This window comes from Anopheles nili, chromosome 2, assembly GCF_943737925.1.
Source record: "Anopheles nili chromosome 2, idAnoNiliSN_F5_01, whole genome shotgun sequence".
In the NCBI taxonomy this organism is placed as follows: domain Eukaryota; kingdom Metazoa; phylum Arthropoda; class Insecta; order Diptera; family Culicidae; genus Anopheles; species Anopheles nili.
Window position 1 is genome coordinate 8468183 of NC_071291.1, and position 12880 is coordinate 8481062.

Genomic DNA, 12880 nt, shown 5'->3' on the forward strand with positions numbered 1-12880 from the left:
AGGAGCATGCCAAAGCCAAGCCGCTTGAATGCCGCGTGTGCGAGAGCTCAAAAGTGAGCGGAACAGCAGCAGTATGCGAAGTGTGCGCTGTCTCGCTCGCTCCCACCGACGCTGGAGGAGAAAACCGATCGAATTCGTAGTAATGAGATGTCGACGCAAAAAAGGCCGGCAAACAAGAAGAAGCAGCACAGAGGGCGAATGCACGCACACACACGCACGCACGGGGGCAGGCACGCACCGGTGCGTACGCAACTGCGAAGATTTTCGTACGATCTCTGAAATGGAGCTTTCGTCGACGGCGGGAAGGATATTTCGGTCGATCATTTCATCGAAATTATCGTCCTGCCTATGGGCCATCGCGGTAGGCTGCTCGTACGTACACCGATACGTGCCATGCAGCTGTCCCACCGACAGCTGCAATAAATATTGCCGTTTTTTCTTCTCATCTTGCTTCGTCGAACGCCAGCCGGCGTTCGTGCTGGCGTTCAGATAATCGTGCTACTGCTGAGGTTGAGCTATCTCGATATCTGCAATTGCTAAAAACCGGCAATAAATTGGAAATGGTGTTTCCCATTTATATGCGATGCGCCGAAATCGCGCATCTGTACAAATATAGAATAAAGCCACCATTGCTGGCGTCAGCGGACGTTCAATCTGGCGAAGGGTGTAGTTGCGCAAAAAGCTTCCATTTCCTTCTCATTACTCAGTCGATTGATATCAACCGATGAAGGGGGAAATATGGCTTGTTGTACTTATCAACGATTTCCTTGCCCATATCTACAGGAAGCAAAAAATGCCATGCGTTGTCGTTGTCTGAGAGATAGCTGGCATGAACCGCGAATTGCTCGGAAAACAGTATCGATGGTACCGCATGTATCGTGCAGTTTGGTACTTTCTTGCAATTAAGTAAATGCCCTCACACGCCCTAGAACATAGCTCGTGGAATGGCCTTGAATGAGGAGATTATGATTTTGGGTCATGCAATGGGCGAAATACATCATTAATCACTGTGAGAATATTTGAAGTGCTCTTCGATAAATGGGCAACGCACCGACAAACACCTCTAGAGCAGATTACTAACAACAGTCAAGCTCGACGAAGACGGCTTCATGGCGGTGAGACTACGCTATAGATAGTTATTGTAAAAAAAATGGAATCTAACCAACACGGATGACGAGGATTTTTTTAAATAATTTATTAAAATTATTACTACCTAAACAAATAGCCCTATGAAATATAGGTTTAAATAAATGTAAATGCTGCTTGCATTCAACTGAAGTTTCATTTTGTGACATTCACAACGCGACACGAACAAACCGTCAAGCGAAAGACCTGTTCGCGTCGTCTGACCGAAGCCATTAAGCCGAGCGGAGTTTCCCATGCGCGAGACAAAGAGCATCTCCTCCACGGTGGCGTCGGAAAGGGACGGCTCGAGAAACCCATTTGTATTACACCTTCATCCCAAAAATATGCTTCTGTTTTCCTTCGTCGATCGGTGCTTTGGTTCCAAATAGTGAAAAATACTCGCGAAAACCACCCCGGAACGGTCGCGATGAGCCGGAATCAACGCGCTGGTGATAGTGCGACATTTGTGTGTGCTCAAACGGGCCGGCAAAGCGATCGAACGTGCTAAATGCCCCCCATCGGACGGCTGCCAATCAAGGCAACGCTTGCCATTTTGATGCTATACACAAAAGCGAGTTAGGGAAGTCCGTTCGTCGTCGTTTGGTATCCACGGTGCGGCTTGACGTTTCCCAGAATCGGCGTGCGGTTCAAACCTCCCGTGGCAGGAAAACGCAAAATCGCGCACCCAGTGTGTCGCGATGGGCGCGTAGTGTGCGGTGAAGAAAATATAACATGAACACGAAGGCGACGCACGACGGCATCTTTGTCGGCGTAAGTCTTTCTCCTTAAACCCGCCGTCCCCCATCGCCCCGCACCATCCGTCGTGCGGCGCTCGTACAACTCGTGGGGACGATGCGGCACTGCACCTAGTTTGTGGCGGTTTGCACACGCGAAAGTAAAAACAATAACATTTCACCAAACAAAAATGGCCGGCGCACAGATCACCTGCGAGAGGGATCCGAACTTCGGAATCATCCTCTCGTTCATGGAGCAGTTCGGTGCGTTTCTGGACATTGGCGAAATGAACATTGCCGAGCTGAAGGCAATGCTGGAAAACACCGAAGCTGGTAAGTCGATGGCAGGCCGATACAAGCCACCAGGAAGGCATACAACAGCACACAATACGCTACATTTAATCATTCTTCGTTCTATTCGCTGCAGTTCCTCAGACGCTGGTCGACCTGCACATAAAGCTAATGCGTAAGATAAATAAAAAAGTACCGGCGGCACGCTGGGAACTGGCGTTGGCCAAATTTGCCCACTCGTACTCGCATCAGGATGCGTGGGAAATCGAGCGGTTCGGATACAAAACGGCTAATCTAGCCGTCAAGCTACGGGTTTTAAAGGTAAGTTAAGATGAAGCTGAACCATCGTGCGCCTAGTTCGTCCTGTTGACGTTTGTCCTTTCCGTGCAATCCGTCAGGCCTTGCTGGAGGGGCAGTTCGATCTGAATACTAAGTTCAAGACACAAATCAACACCACCGGCGCCGGTGAGCTACGGCTGGATCCGCTGGGACGCGACCGGTTAGGTAACTGTTACTGGTACTTCATGGACGAAAGTGCCAACCTGCAAATCTATCAATCTGATCCCGAGATGGAAACGTGGACGCTGGTGGCAAGGTAAGAAGCACGACCCTGTGAGTTTATGCCTTCCGTTCATGGTTTAATGTATTTTTTATATGCATGCGTTTTAGGAATCGGGACGAGTTCGTAAATATGATTGAAATGTTGAAGGAGAATCGTCCCGTCGAGCCGCTTCTGCCCGCGAGTACAATGGAAGAGGACGAGGACAGCGCCGGCAGCATGAGCGAAACGGAGGCAATGAAACTAGACGCCTCTATTCCTAATCCCTCGGAGGTACCGCCAAGTTTGATTATCTCTCGTCGCACGTACAAGACACCGGACCAGATCGATGCGGCACCAGACACGCTGGACGATAACGAACCAGTCAAGATGGAAACAAACACCAGCGAGGACATGGAGACGACGAAACGGGAGGAAGTGGACCCCCCGCCTAGTGATGAAGGATCTGTTAAATGTGCGAAGGAGCAAGGATCAGAACAGAATGTTTCTTTGTCACCCAATCAGCCGACGATAAAGACTGAATCCATTCAACCGGAGACTTGTAAAGCGACGGAGCGCGAGGAATCCATAGCTGAAGCTGAACTGAAGCGAGAACCGGAATTGAAGTCTACGACTGAAACGGAACGGCCGAAGGAAACTCAAGAAGATCCATCAGCCAAATCCACAAATGAATGTGTGACAAAGGACGCAATTTCTGAGGAAGAAGCTGATTCCAAGCGGATCGAGAAAGCGAAGGAAAATAAGGATAGCGAATCTGATGCAACCAAGACGGTCGATCCCAAGGAGACTGATGCAGTAAGAAAAGAATTAGAAGTTTGTGTAGAAAAGAACACGGCGGAGGATTTGAGCGTCGAATCATCACCGAAAGAATCTCTCTCCACCTGCAGCGTGGAAAGCGCTAGTAAGCAAACGGACGAAACGGGTAAAGCAGCGGAGAAAGGCGAAAAACCGGAAGTCAGTGAAGCGATCGAAGACCCACCGTTGTTGGTGAAAGAAGATGGCCAAGGAGCCGACTGTGACAGTGGCGTAGTACCGATGTTCAGCGAGGTGATCGAGGAACCGGTGATGTTTTTTTGTGGCCTCGGTGCCGGTGTCGATAGCGAAATGGGTAATACGAAGAAAGTCGAGGCTGCACCACTGTCGACGGCGACATCCGAAGCAGACGCGTCCGGAGATCGCGCAGACGAGAGCGATAGTCCCAGTGCGGGTGCGAAGAAGGCTGGAAACGGCGAAAAAAGTTCCCCTGGACGAGAATTGACATTGCATAACAAGGAACAGTCCGACGATCAATCTGCAGCGGAACAGTTGAAAGACGGTATCGATGCTGGTGAAAACAACGCCGGATTATCCAAGAAAGGGTTGTCTACCAAAGAAGACGAAAAGATGGACGGTAGAGCCACCGAGCGGGAACGCGCGGTAAGCGATAAGGAAGAGGAAGACGAAAAATCGGCTTCGGAATCAATGTCCAGGAGGAAGAGCAACGGACAGCGGGGTAAGAGCGCGGTCACGGATAAAAAGCAGAGTGGTGCTTCCGTGGATTCGCTTGGAAAGCGACCGGAGAATACCATCGTCGAAGGAACCCCGACGACCGTGCCCGTAATTGCTCAGGAGAAATCGGCCGAAAAAAAGCGAGGATCAAGGAAAAGCAATACACCCAAAAAAGCATTCGATTCGTCGTTGGCGGCTGCTTCGCTGCTGATCCCCACGGATGTTAACAGCAAGGATGGTGGTGTCAACACGAAGTTTTTAGCGGATACCGATGAAGAGGATGAACCTTCCAAGGTAGGCAATCTTAGTGTAAAACTTACAAAAAATGGTGATCATTCTGAGCTGGCCCTGGCGGGTGATGGAGTGAAGAGCGAACTGAAGGAAGAGCCTAAGGATATTACGCGAAAGGGACAGGACGTCGAAACACACGTCGTCAAAACAGAAGTTAGTTTAAAGGAAGTTGAACGCTCAAAGATCAAACCAGAAGTAAAGCAAGAAGCGACCGCTGAAGACAAGACAGACTCAGCGGAACCGACAAAGGTAGCTGACTGCGAACTAAAGCAGGCTCCAGAGGAGGATGATGATAAAACCAAGGTGCAACCTATCGTTACCGAAGGCGACAAACCGGAAGGCGAAAGTCCGTCGAAACGAAAGCGCAAGCATCGAAACGGATTGGGTGAGTATTCGCTACAGGTGCTACGGGTTTGCCCAGCACAACCACCGAACCGAGTTACTAATGATTGGCTTTGCATTTTTCTCGTAGTGGATGGGCTTGACATCTCGATGGTACTGGATGCGGGCTCGGACGGTGGAAACAACCCACCGGTGCGACAATCACGCCGAATAGCGATGCAAAAAATCAAGGAGGAAACGAACCGGCGTGAGATCGAGGATCAGATGCTGAAAAAGATGAAGGCCGACGCGGTGAAGAAGAAAAAGGACCTCGGCATGAAGCTCTCCGATGATGATTATCGCGCGGATCGCACGTCACCCGAGCATTCCGACAGCAGCTCGGATGATGGCGTCGGTGCGGACGGGCGGCGGCGGAAGAAAAAGAAAAAGAAGAAGAAGAGTGACCAGCAACAGCTGCTCCAGCAGCAGCTAAGCAAGAAGCAATCGACATGGAACAGTGCCGCTTCCTCGTCGGAGAGCAGCTCGGAAACGGAGGCGGAGGATTACTTCGCGGAACCGTACCACTCGGAGGAGGACGTGCGCCGGAGCAACGTGCTGAAGTCGGATCACGAGTTTTCGCCCGAGTCGGACCTGGAGACGGAGGCTCCGGCTCAACCGCTAAAGCGCGCCCGCACGGCCCGGAAGGCGCGGCACGTGCGTAGCGAAGCGGAAGAAGAAGAGGAAGAGGACGGAGACGATGGAGGCGAAGATCACGCGTGTCAGGAGTGCAAAAAGACGGACCAGCCCGAATGGATACTGCTGTGCGATTCGTGTGATAAGGGTTACCATTGCGCGTGCCTAAAACCAGTGCTCTTCACCATCCCCGAGGGCGATTGGTTCTGTCCGGTGTGTTTGCACCGTCAGCTAATCGAGCGGCTCCAGTCGAAGCTGGTACTGTTCGATGCGTTGCGGACAAAGCTAGAAGCGGAGGAGAAACGCCGCCAGGAAGAGGAACAATCCGCCCGGGAGGCTGAGCTGGCCGAACAAGCACTGGCAAACGAACGGGAGGAGCAACTGCGGGCACAAAAGCGAGCCCGACAGCAGCAGCGCATGCTGGAACGGGCGGAAGCGGATGCGCGACGATCACGGTCCGGATCGGAAGCGGATTCTTCGCGCGAACGTCGTAGAAGAAGGCAACGACACCGAAACCGGCGCGCACCGAAACGACGCTCTCGATCGCGTTCGAGGGGCAGCGGTTCGGATGGGTCGGGAAGTGACGACGGTACGGATGGTAGTGGAAGTGGCAGTGGTAGCGGAGGAAGCAGCAGCACTGATTCGGACGACATCCCGATCTATAAACTGCGGCGTCGCGCCTCGGCCAAGGTGAGCTATAAGTTCAACGAGTACGATAGCCTCATCGATTCGGCCATCCGGCGGGAAATGCGCACCTGCGAGGTGGTGGAGCAGGACGACGATGAAAATGCTAGTGAAGAGGAGGAGGAGGACGAAGAGGGGTGCAGGTTTTCCAAGGGCAAGGATATTAGCACGATAATCGAGGCGACGACACGCGAGGAGCAAGCACGCCGGAAAGCTTTGGAACAGGAACGCGGCGAAGAGGGCGACAGCGATGGCCGTCAGGATCGACAAGTGAACGGGAACCAGGATCAACGGCTGGACCAGGATCAAGATGCCGTAGGGCGTGATAGTGCCGGTGATCGCGACGAAGAGGGCGGTGGTGATCAGGCGGTTGTGGTGCGACAGGAGCGTAAACAGCAACAGGTTGCCACCAACCGTGTCGGTTCTGACGTAAACGTGAAGAAGAGCAAGAAGAAGAAGAAGAAACTGTGCAAAATCGAACTAAGCTCCGAGGAGGACGAAGATGATGACTCGGATGAGGACTTCCGTGGTGACGTAAGTGGTTCGGATGACGAAGAGGAAGAAGACGATGATGAGGAAGAGGACGAGGACGACAACAGTGGGTCGGGTGACAGCGAGAGTTCGCTGGACGTGCGACGTGGGTCCGGAAATAGGCTGCGGAAGCCTAGCAGCCGTACGGCGGCCAGCAAACGTCGACGGATCGTCGAAAATTCGGACGATTCCGACGACGTGGTGGAAGAACTACGCAAGGCGAAAGCGAAAAAGGCACGAAAAAACCGCGTCCTAGACGATAGCGACGAAGAGCTGGATCTGGACGACGACGACGAGGACGACAGCGAGGATTACGACAGTGACGATCTTTGCAGTGACACCGAGACGGAGAGCAGCACGCGTAGCAGTGGCAATCGTAGCAGCAGTAGCAGCAGTGCACCCAGCACAGATGGTGATTGGCGGCGGAAGAAAAAGTCCAAGGGTGGCAAAACGAAAGCGAAAGGAGGTTCTGCGTCCGGTGGTGGTGGTGGCGTTGGTGGTGGGAAACATCTGGAGCGGCCGAATAAGAAGCCCGTGGCTACGACACCCGCTCGCCCGAAGGCAACGATCGAATCGAGTGACGAGGGCAGCGATGATGAGCAGGAAGGTGGTGGTGGTAAAGGCGGAAAAACGATGCCAGGCAAGAAGAAGTCGACCAAAAAACCGGCCTCCTCTCGTAGCCCGGACGGCAGCGGTGGTAAGGGTATGGCGGAGAAGAAGTCGGATCGAAAGACGCGTGGTAAAAAGATCCACTACATCGTCGACGAAGACTTCGAGAGTTCGGATGATGGAATCCGGCCGGGTGTGCAGCGCCCGGACACGCCACCAGAGGAGCGGGAAAAGTTTATCCGGCGTCAGGAAGAAATCAAGCGCATGCTGGCGGAGAATAATGCCGCCAAGGCGAAGGGACTGGCCGCGTCGAAAATGGATCAGCTCGCGGGACGTACCGGTGGTGGTTTGGTGAAGGACTCGGCGAAGGATTCGCTCTCGGACGTGCCGATGCAGGTGATCGAGAGCGCTCGGATACTGGATATCGACTTCCTGAAGAGCACGAGCGGCAACACGGCTCGCATTTCGACCGTCGATTCGGTGGTCGACTTCGATGACGAGCTGCCGGAGGATTTCGATCCCGACGACGAGATGGACGACGAAGTACTTGCGAAGATTATGGAGGAGGAGGACTTCGCTCATCATCAGCTGAAAGTGGCCAGTGGGACACAGGGTGCCGGACCGACCGTGGTTCCGCCAGCATCCGCGAGTAGTTCGGCACCGGTAACGGAGCTATTGCCACCCGTGGCCATGCCGAACGCGGATAAAACCCGACGTACTTCCGATGATCCGGAAGAGTTCCTACTACAGCAGCAGCAGCAGCGGAGTCGTCTGGCGGAAGCTGCGGCCGCTGCCGGTCGGAAGGACACTCCACATCACCAGCTGCCTTTGCCGGTGAATCTTGTCTCGTCGGCCATACCTCCCCCGTCCCATCCGCCGGTGCCACCAAGCCCCATCAAGGCCTTACTCAAACCAACTGGTATACCAACTTCCACCATAATGCCACCGATCCAGTCCGCGGCCGGTGCCAGTGCCGGAACCATCCTAGCGAACGCTTTACAAACCGGTCCACATCCGCCCCCGGTGTTGCCCCCGCCTCCGTTGCTAAAGGAATCTCATGCGGTTGGTCGGCCAGACGTGCTTATGCGAGGACCTCCATTGTCGCTACCCGGCGGACCACATCCACCGCCACCGGGTGGATTGCATCACAAACCCGACCTCTCCCATCTGATGGCCGGGTTAGGTAGCGGTGGTCTACCGTTGCCGAAAGGAATTCCCTTACCACCGCATCATCCCGGGCACCGTTTGCCTCTCGGTGGGTTGGGAATGCCACCACGCATGTTGGGTCACGTGCCCCATTCCATGCCACCTCACGGTGCTCATCTCGGGATGCACGTGAAGCCACCTTCTGCACCACTTCCCCACTCGGTTGCCGCCGTTGCGGCTGCTGTTGCGGCTGCCAGCATGGGACCGGGTGCGGGTGTTCCACAGAATCCACCTCCAGCGTCACCGACGGCGGCAGGTCCTGCACCGAGAATGTCAATCGGTAGCGCCACGACTTCGCCGATCAGTGCGAATTCCGAGCGACGAGCTGGACGTCGAAAGAAGATCACTCCCTTGCGCGAGGATCTCAAGAGACGAGGAGGTTCAACGCCGACCGATCTACCGGGTATTCCTCCTACCGCCGCTCATCAGGAACAGCATCAGCGACCTCCACCGCAACATCCGTCACAGCATCACGGACACGTGACTCGATTGCCTCCACCTCCTTCGATGCCACCCGCATTGACGGGGGGTTCTCCAGCAGGATTAAGGACGCCATTGCCACCGGTCACAACCAGCCATAGCGCAAGTAAGTGCACCCAACCGGACGATAGTCGGATCGGGTTCCAGATTCGAATAGCGTGTCTAACAATGCATTCTATTCTGCAGTTCAGCAAAGTGCAACAGCCATCGCAGCTGCAGCTGCGGCCGCTGCAGCAGCTGCAGCAGCTCAGGAGCTCGCTATCAAAGTACATTCCCGACCAGCGGACGGTGGCAGTGCTGGAGGTGCTGGCATGCATGAACCTCCCCTCTCGGTACCATCCTCTGTAGCCCATCTGTCGTATTTGTAAGTCATCGAAACTCTGGCTGCTCCATTCGTAACACCACCTAAATGAGGCTTTCTCTGCTTCCTGTTGGTTTGGTTTTTTTTTTACTTTCAGCAGATCAGAGAACCCACTCTTCGCGCATCGCCTCGGTCCCTTGCCAAGCAGTATTCTTTCGTCCGGTAGCAGCAGCCTGCAGCGGATAGCGGCGATCAGTGGTGGTGCTCCGCCCACGGTGTTCGGCGATCCGGCCGCGTACAATGGTGGCTGGAAGCCGCCACCAGCGGGAAGCAAACTGAAAACATCGGGTGGTCCTCCATCGCATCCGCCCGGTATGATGGTGGGTCCACCACCTGGATCACTGGAACATTACCACGGTTCGTAGCCCGATCGATCTAGCCCGATTCTGTCACACATCCTGGGATGAGGCACCTTTTAACGCGCTTTCCGTTTCATCCACAGAGTACAACCCGGCGAATCATCACTACAATCCGTACTACAACGTGCTGGATCGGGCCCATTTACGACCGCCGCCTTCGATCGGCGAGCTTCACAGGACCAGTGCCCTGTCGCCCACCACGTTCACTACCTTGCAGCCGCTTGAGTTCCCACACGTGCTCAAGCCTACCAGTGAAAACCATCACCATCATCATCACCACGTGCACCACAGTGCGGCCTCATCGCCGGCTTCGACGACGGGCGAAGATGGCCCCGGTGGGGAACGACTGGGAGCGTCTCGCGGTGCCGGTTCCGCCGGTCCACCACCACCGGCCCATACGTCGACGACGGCACCGGATAATCACCTTCCGGTGGCAATAGCACCGTCTCCACCGTCACCGCCGACTTCGCCGTCTCCGACCGGATCGGCGGCGTCGGCGTCCGGGACGGGTTCCTCGTCGCTGGTGCCACACTCGGCGAACGCTAGCGCGGCCGCGACCACATCCAGCACGAGTACCAGTGTTTTCGGCGAGCTAGTAAGCTACTTCAGTTCCCAGCAGGATGATTTAGATTCGTAATCTATTTAAAAGTGCGCCATGTATATTTGGCCGAAGTAATTTGTAACCTAACTGCAAACTAAAACAATATGTCCACCCTCCCTTCCATCCAACCCCTCTCTAAAAACTCCCGATTGATCCTCGCCCTTCCGTAACATTAATGCTTAACTTATAGGTGCCCTCCTCCCATCCACCGCCGACAAGAGGCCACCGGAAGTATCGAATCCCGCGCTCCCTGGCTACCCCTGTAGAACCGTCATCATAGTATAGCCTTTATTCTTATCCCGAATGGCCGATGTTTATACGGTGCGGTGGTGTGGCGGAGGTCGGTAGGCGCAGATGTATTTGTTTGTAATAAGAAATAAAGTTATGATATACTCACGGGCGCAAAAGATAGAGTGTCCACATTTAGCGTGGGCATGCGTTTGTCAAGCGAAATGCTTCAAAATTAGAGGAAACAATAAGCAACGTGTGTTGAGTTTTATTTTACATCTCGGTTGTTACACTGCGTTAGTTAAAATTTTAATTTACCGCCAAAAATTTTGCTTTAATTTAATTTATTAATTTAATTTATTAATTTATTTTTTAATTTATTTTGCTCTTGATTGTCTTTGGAATTGCAGTAATCGTTAGTGCTTAGCGAATGCTCGTTTCTATGCTCAGTTCGATTCAATAATGAACTGTGGGTTTCGCTAAGCTTTGCAGTTGGCTGAGTCCGATTGCTGAAATTCGCTTTGTCGTCAGATTGCATTTTTTCGAGCCAAATTCTGCAGTTAACATAAACGGGAAAACATTCAGACAGCTGATCGATGCACATGTCGGTTCCACGGCGAATGGTTTCGTTTGATTTCGAGGCCATAGTTCGATGAGCTGAAGCTAAACTAGGCGTTTTTTTCGATTCGTGTTTGAACTTGTTTTTCTTCACCTTTTCTGTGAAACGTCTGACACATTCTAACGTCCATTCTTTAGAAAGCAAACAATCGTAGTCACCGCAGCAAACCGTCAAATTGAACGCCTGCCTTTGCTCGCTCACCGCTGACAGCTCTGGCTGCGGTGTTACGCCACCAGGGGGCGTACGCGGTTTTCACGAGCAACAAAAAAAAATATAGTGGCTTTTCACGACACATATTCTCTCTCGCAGTTGATTTTCGTGTTGGTGTTGGCCCGTGCTCGTCGAGTAAATAATAGTCTCCGTCGCTCCGTAGCAGCATCGCTCGGGATACGGCCAGCCAGTGGCAGAAAAGCAAAAAGCGGCCAACCAAACGGCAAGGGGCAAAACGCCGTAATATCCGATTGCGCCAGCCAGTCCGAGCTCATCGCACAGGACCATCGCGGAAAGGGCGCGGTGGGAGGGATTCCGTAGTGCCGCAGGCTACACAGGTAAAGGACGGCAATTCTCGAGCAAACGAAGGTGAACAAATAATGAGGAAAAATCAGCTCATCCGCTCGTGAAAGGGTGCCGAGTTGAAGAATTCTTGTCCTCCTGTGCTTCTGAGCGCGCGTTCGTTTGTGTTTGTGTGTGTGTGTGTCGCGTGTTGTGTGCATGAATGTGTACGCTATCTCGTAAGTAGCCGTCAAGAAGGGGCACTCTGCTTTCGCCAAGCACCGGAGGAGGATATTCTAATCGACAGCAGTGGAGGGAGAGTGCATAGGCAAAAGAAAAAGAGAAAAAACAAAGTGAAAAATCATCCCCATTCTCCAGTCCCGGGGTGGGCCCGTGTGTTGTACGCGGTCGTAAAATCTGTGTACGTGTGCAGAGGTGTTCAGGAGCGCGCTCCGGGTACAAGTGCGTGTGGCGCATAGATTGAGGGCGACGAAAAACGGTGCCGGATCAAGTGGTTGTTTTGTGTAATTTCTTCCGTTTTTTTTGCCCTTCCCCGAACGGTAACCTCCGTTAGGCGACTTTCTGTTGCGCCCGTGGCGCCCTGCGATGCTCGAAGGGCTTTAAATTGTGCGGACTGTGAGCGGGTACACCACCGCTGTGCGGCAGGGCCGGAGGAAAATTGTGTGTGTGTGTGTGTGCGCCAGCCTGTGTCTAGTGGTTTTTTTTTGTGCGAGCTCACGCGAGGGGAGTGCAAGGTGCGCCGAGAGTGAGAGTGAGGACATCATTCGAACACAGGTGGAAGAGAAGGCCACTTCGATCGAACGACCGCTTGACCGCGCGTGTATAGGCCGCAGCAGCTACGTCGTTCGCGCTGTTGTGAGAAGGGCCATCGCGCGAGAGAGAGAGAGAGAGAAAGAGAGCCTCGAAAAGAGCGGGCACACGGTAGTCGAGCCGTCATTCGCACCGTACGGTGAGCGAGCGAGCGAGAGAGCGCGCACTTTGCATCCGTGAGAGAATTTGGTGGAGTGGAAAAATCGGGAGCACAATAGCGGGCCATTTTTTGTGCTGCGCGAAGGGGTTTTTCTTTTCGCGTGCGTGCGTGTGTTTTTTCCCGTAGCAATCAGTATTTCGGAAAAATTGCCACCCGCCGTAGGTCGCGTCGCGTTTTGGAGTGTGACCCCGGGACAGGGCCGTAGATGGACGTAACG

At 53.5% G+C, this 12880-nt stretch overlaps 1 protein-coding gene across 1 annotated transcript; it reads left to right on the forward strand.

Moving 5' to 3' along the window:
* Positions 1-2050: 2050 nt before the first annotated feature.
* Positions 2051-10727, forward strand: LOC128721891 (uncharacterized). The gene is made up of 8 exons (XM_053815692.1): positions 2051-2192; positions 2287-2471; positions 2549-2745; positions 2820-4873; positions 4961-9118; positions 9199-9376; positions 9471-9730; positions 9816-10727. The coding sequence occupies exons 1-8, from the start codon at positions 2051-2053 to the stop codon at positions 10367-10369; spliced, it is 7728 nt and encodes a 2575-aa protein (XP_053671667.1). The 3' UTR covers positions 10370-10727.
* The last annotated feature ends 2153 nt before the right edge of the window (positions 10728-12880 follow it).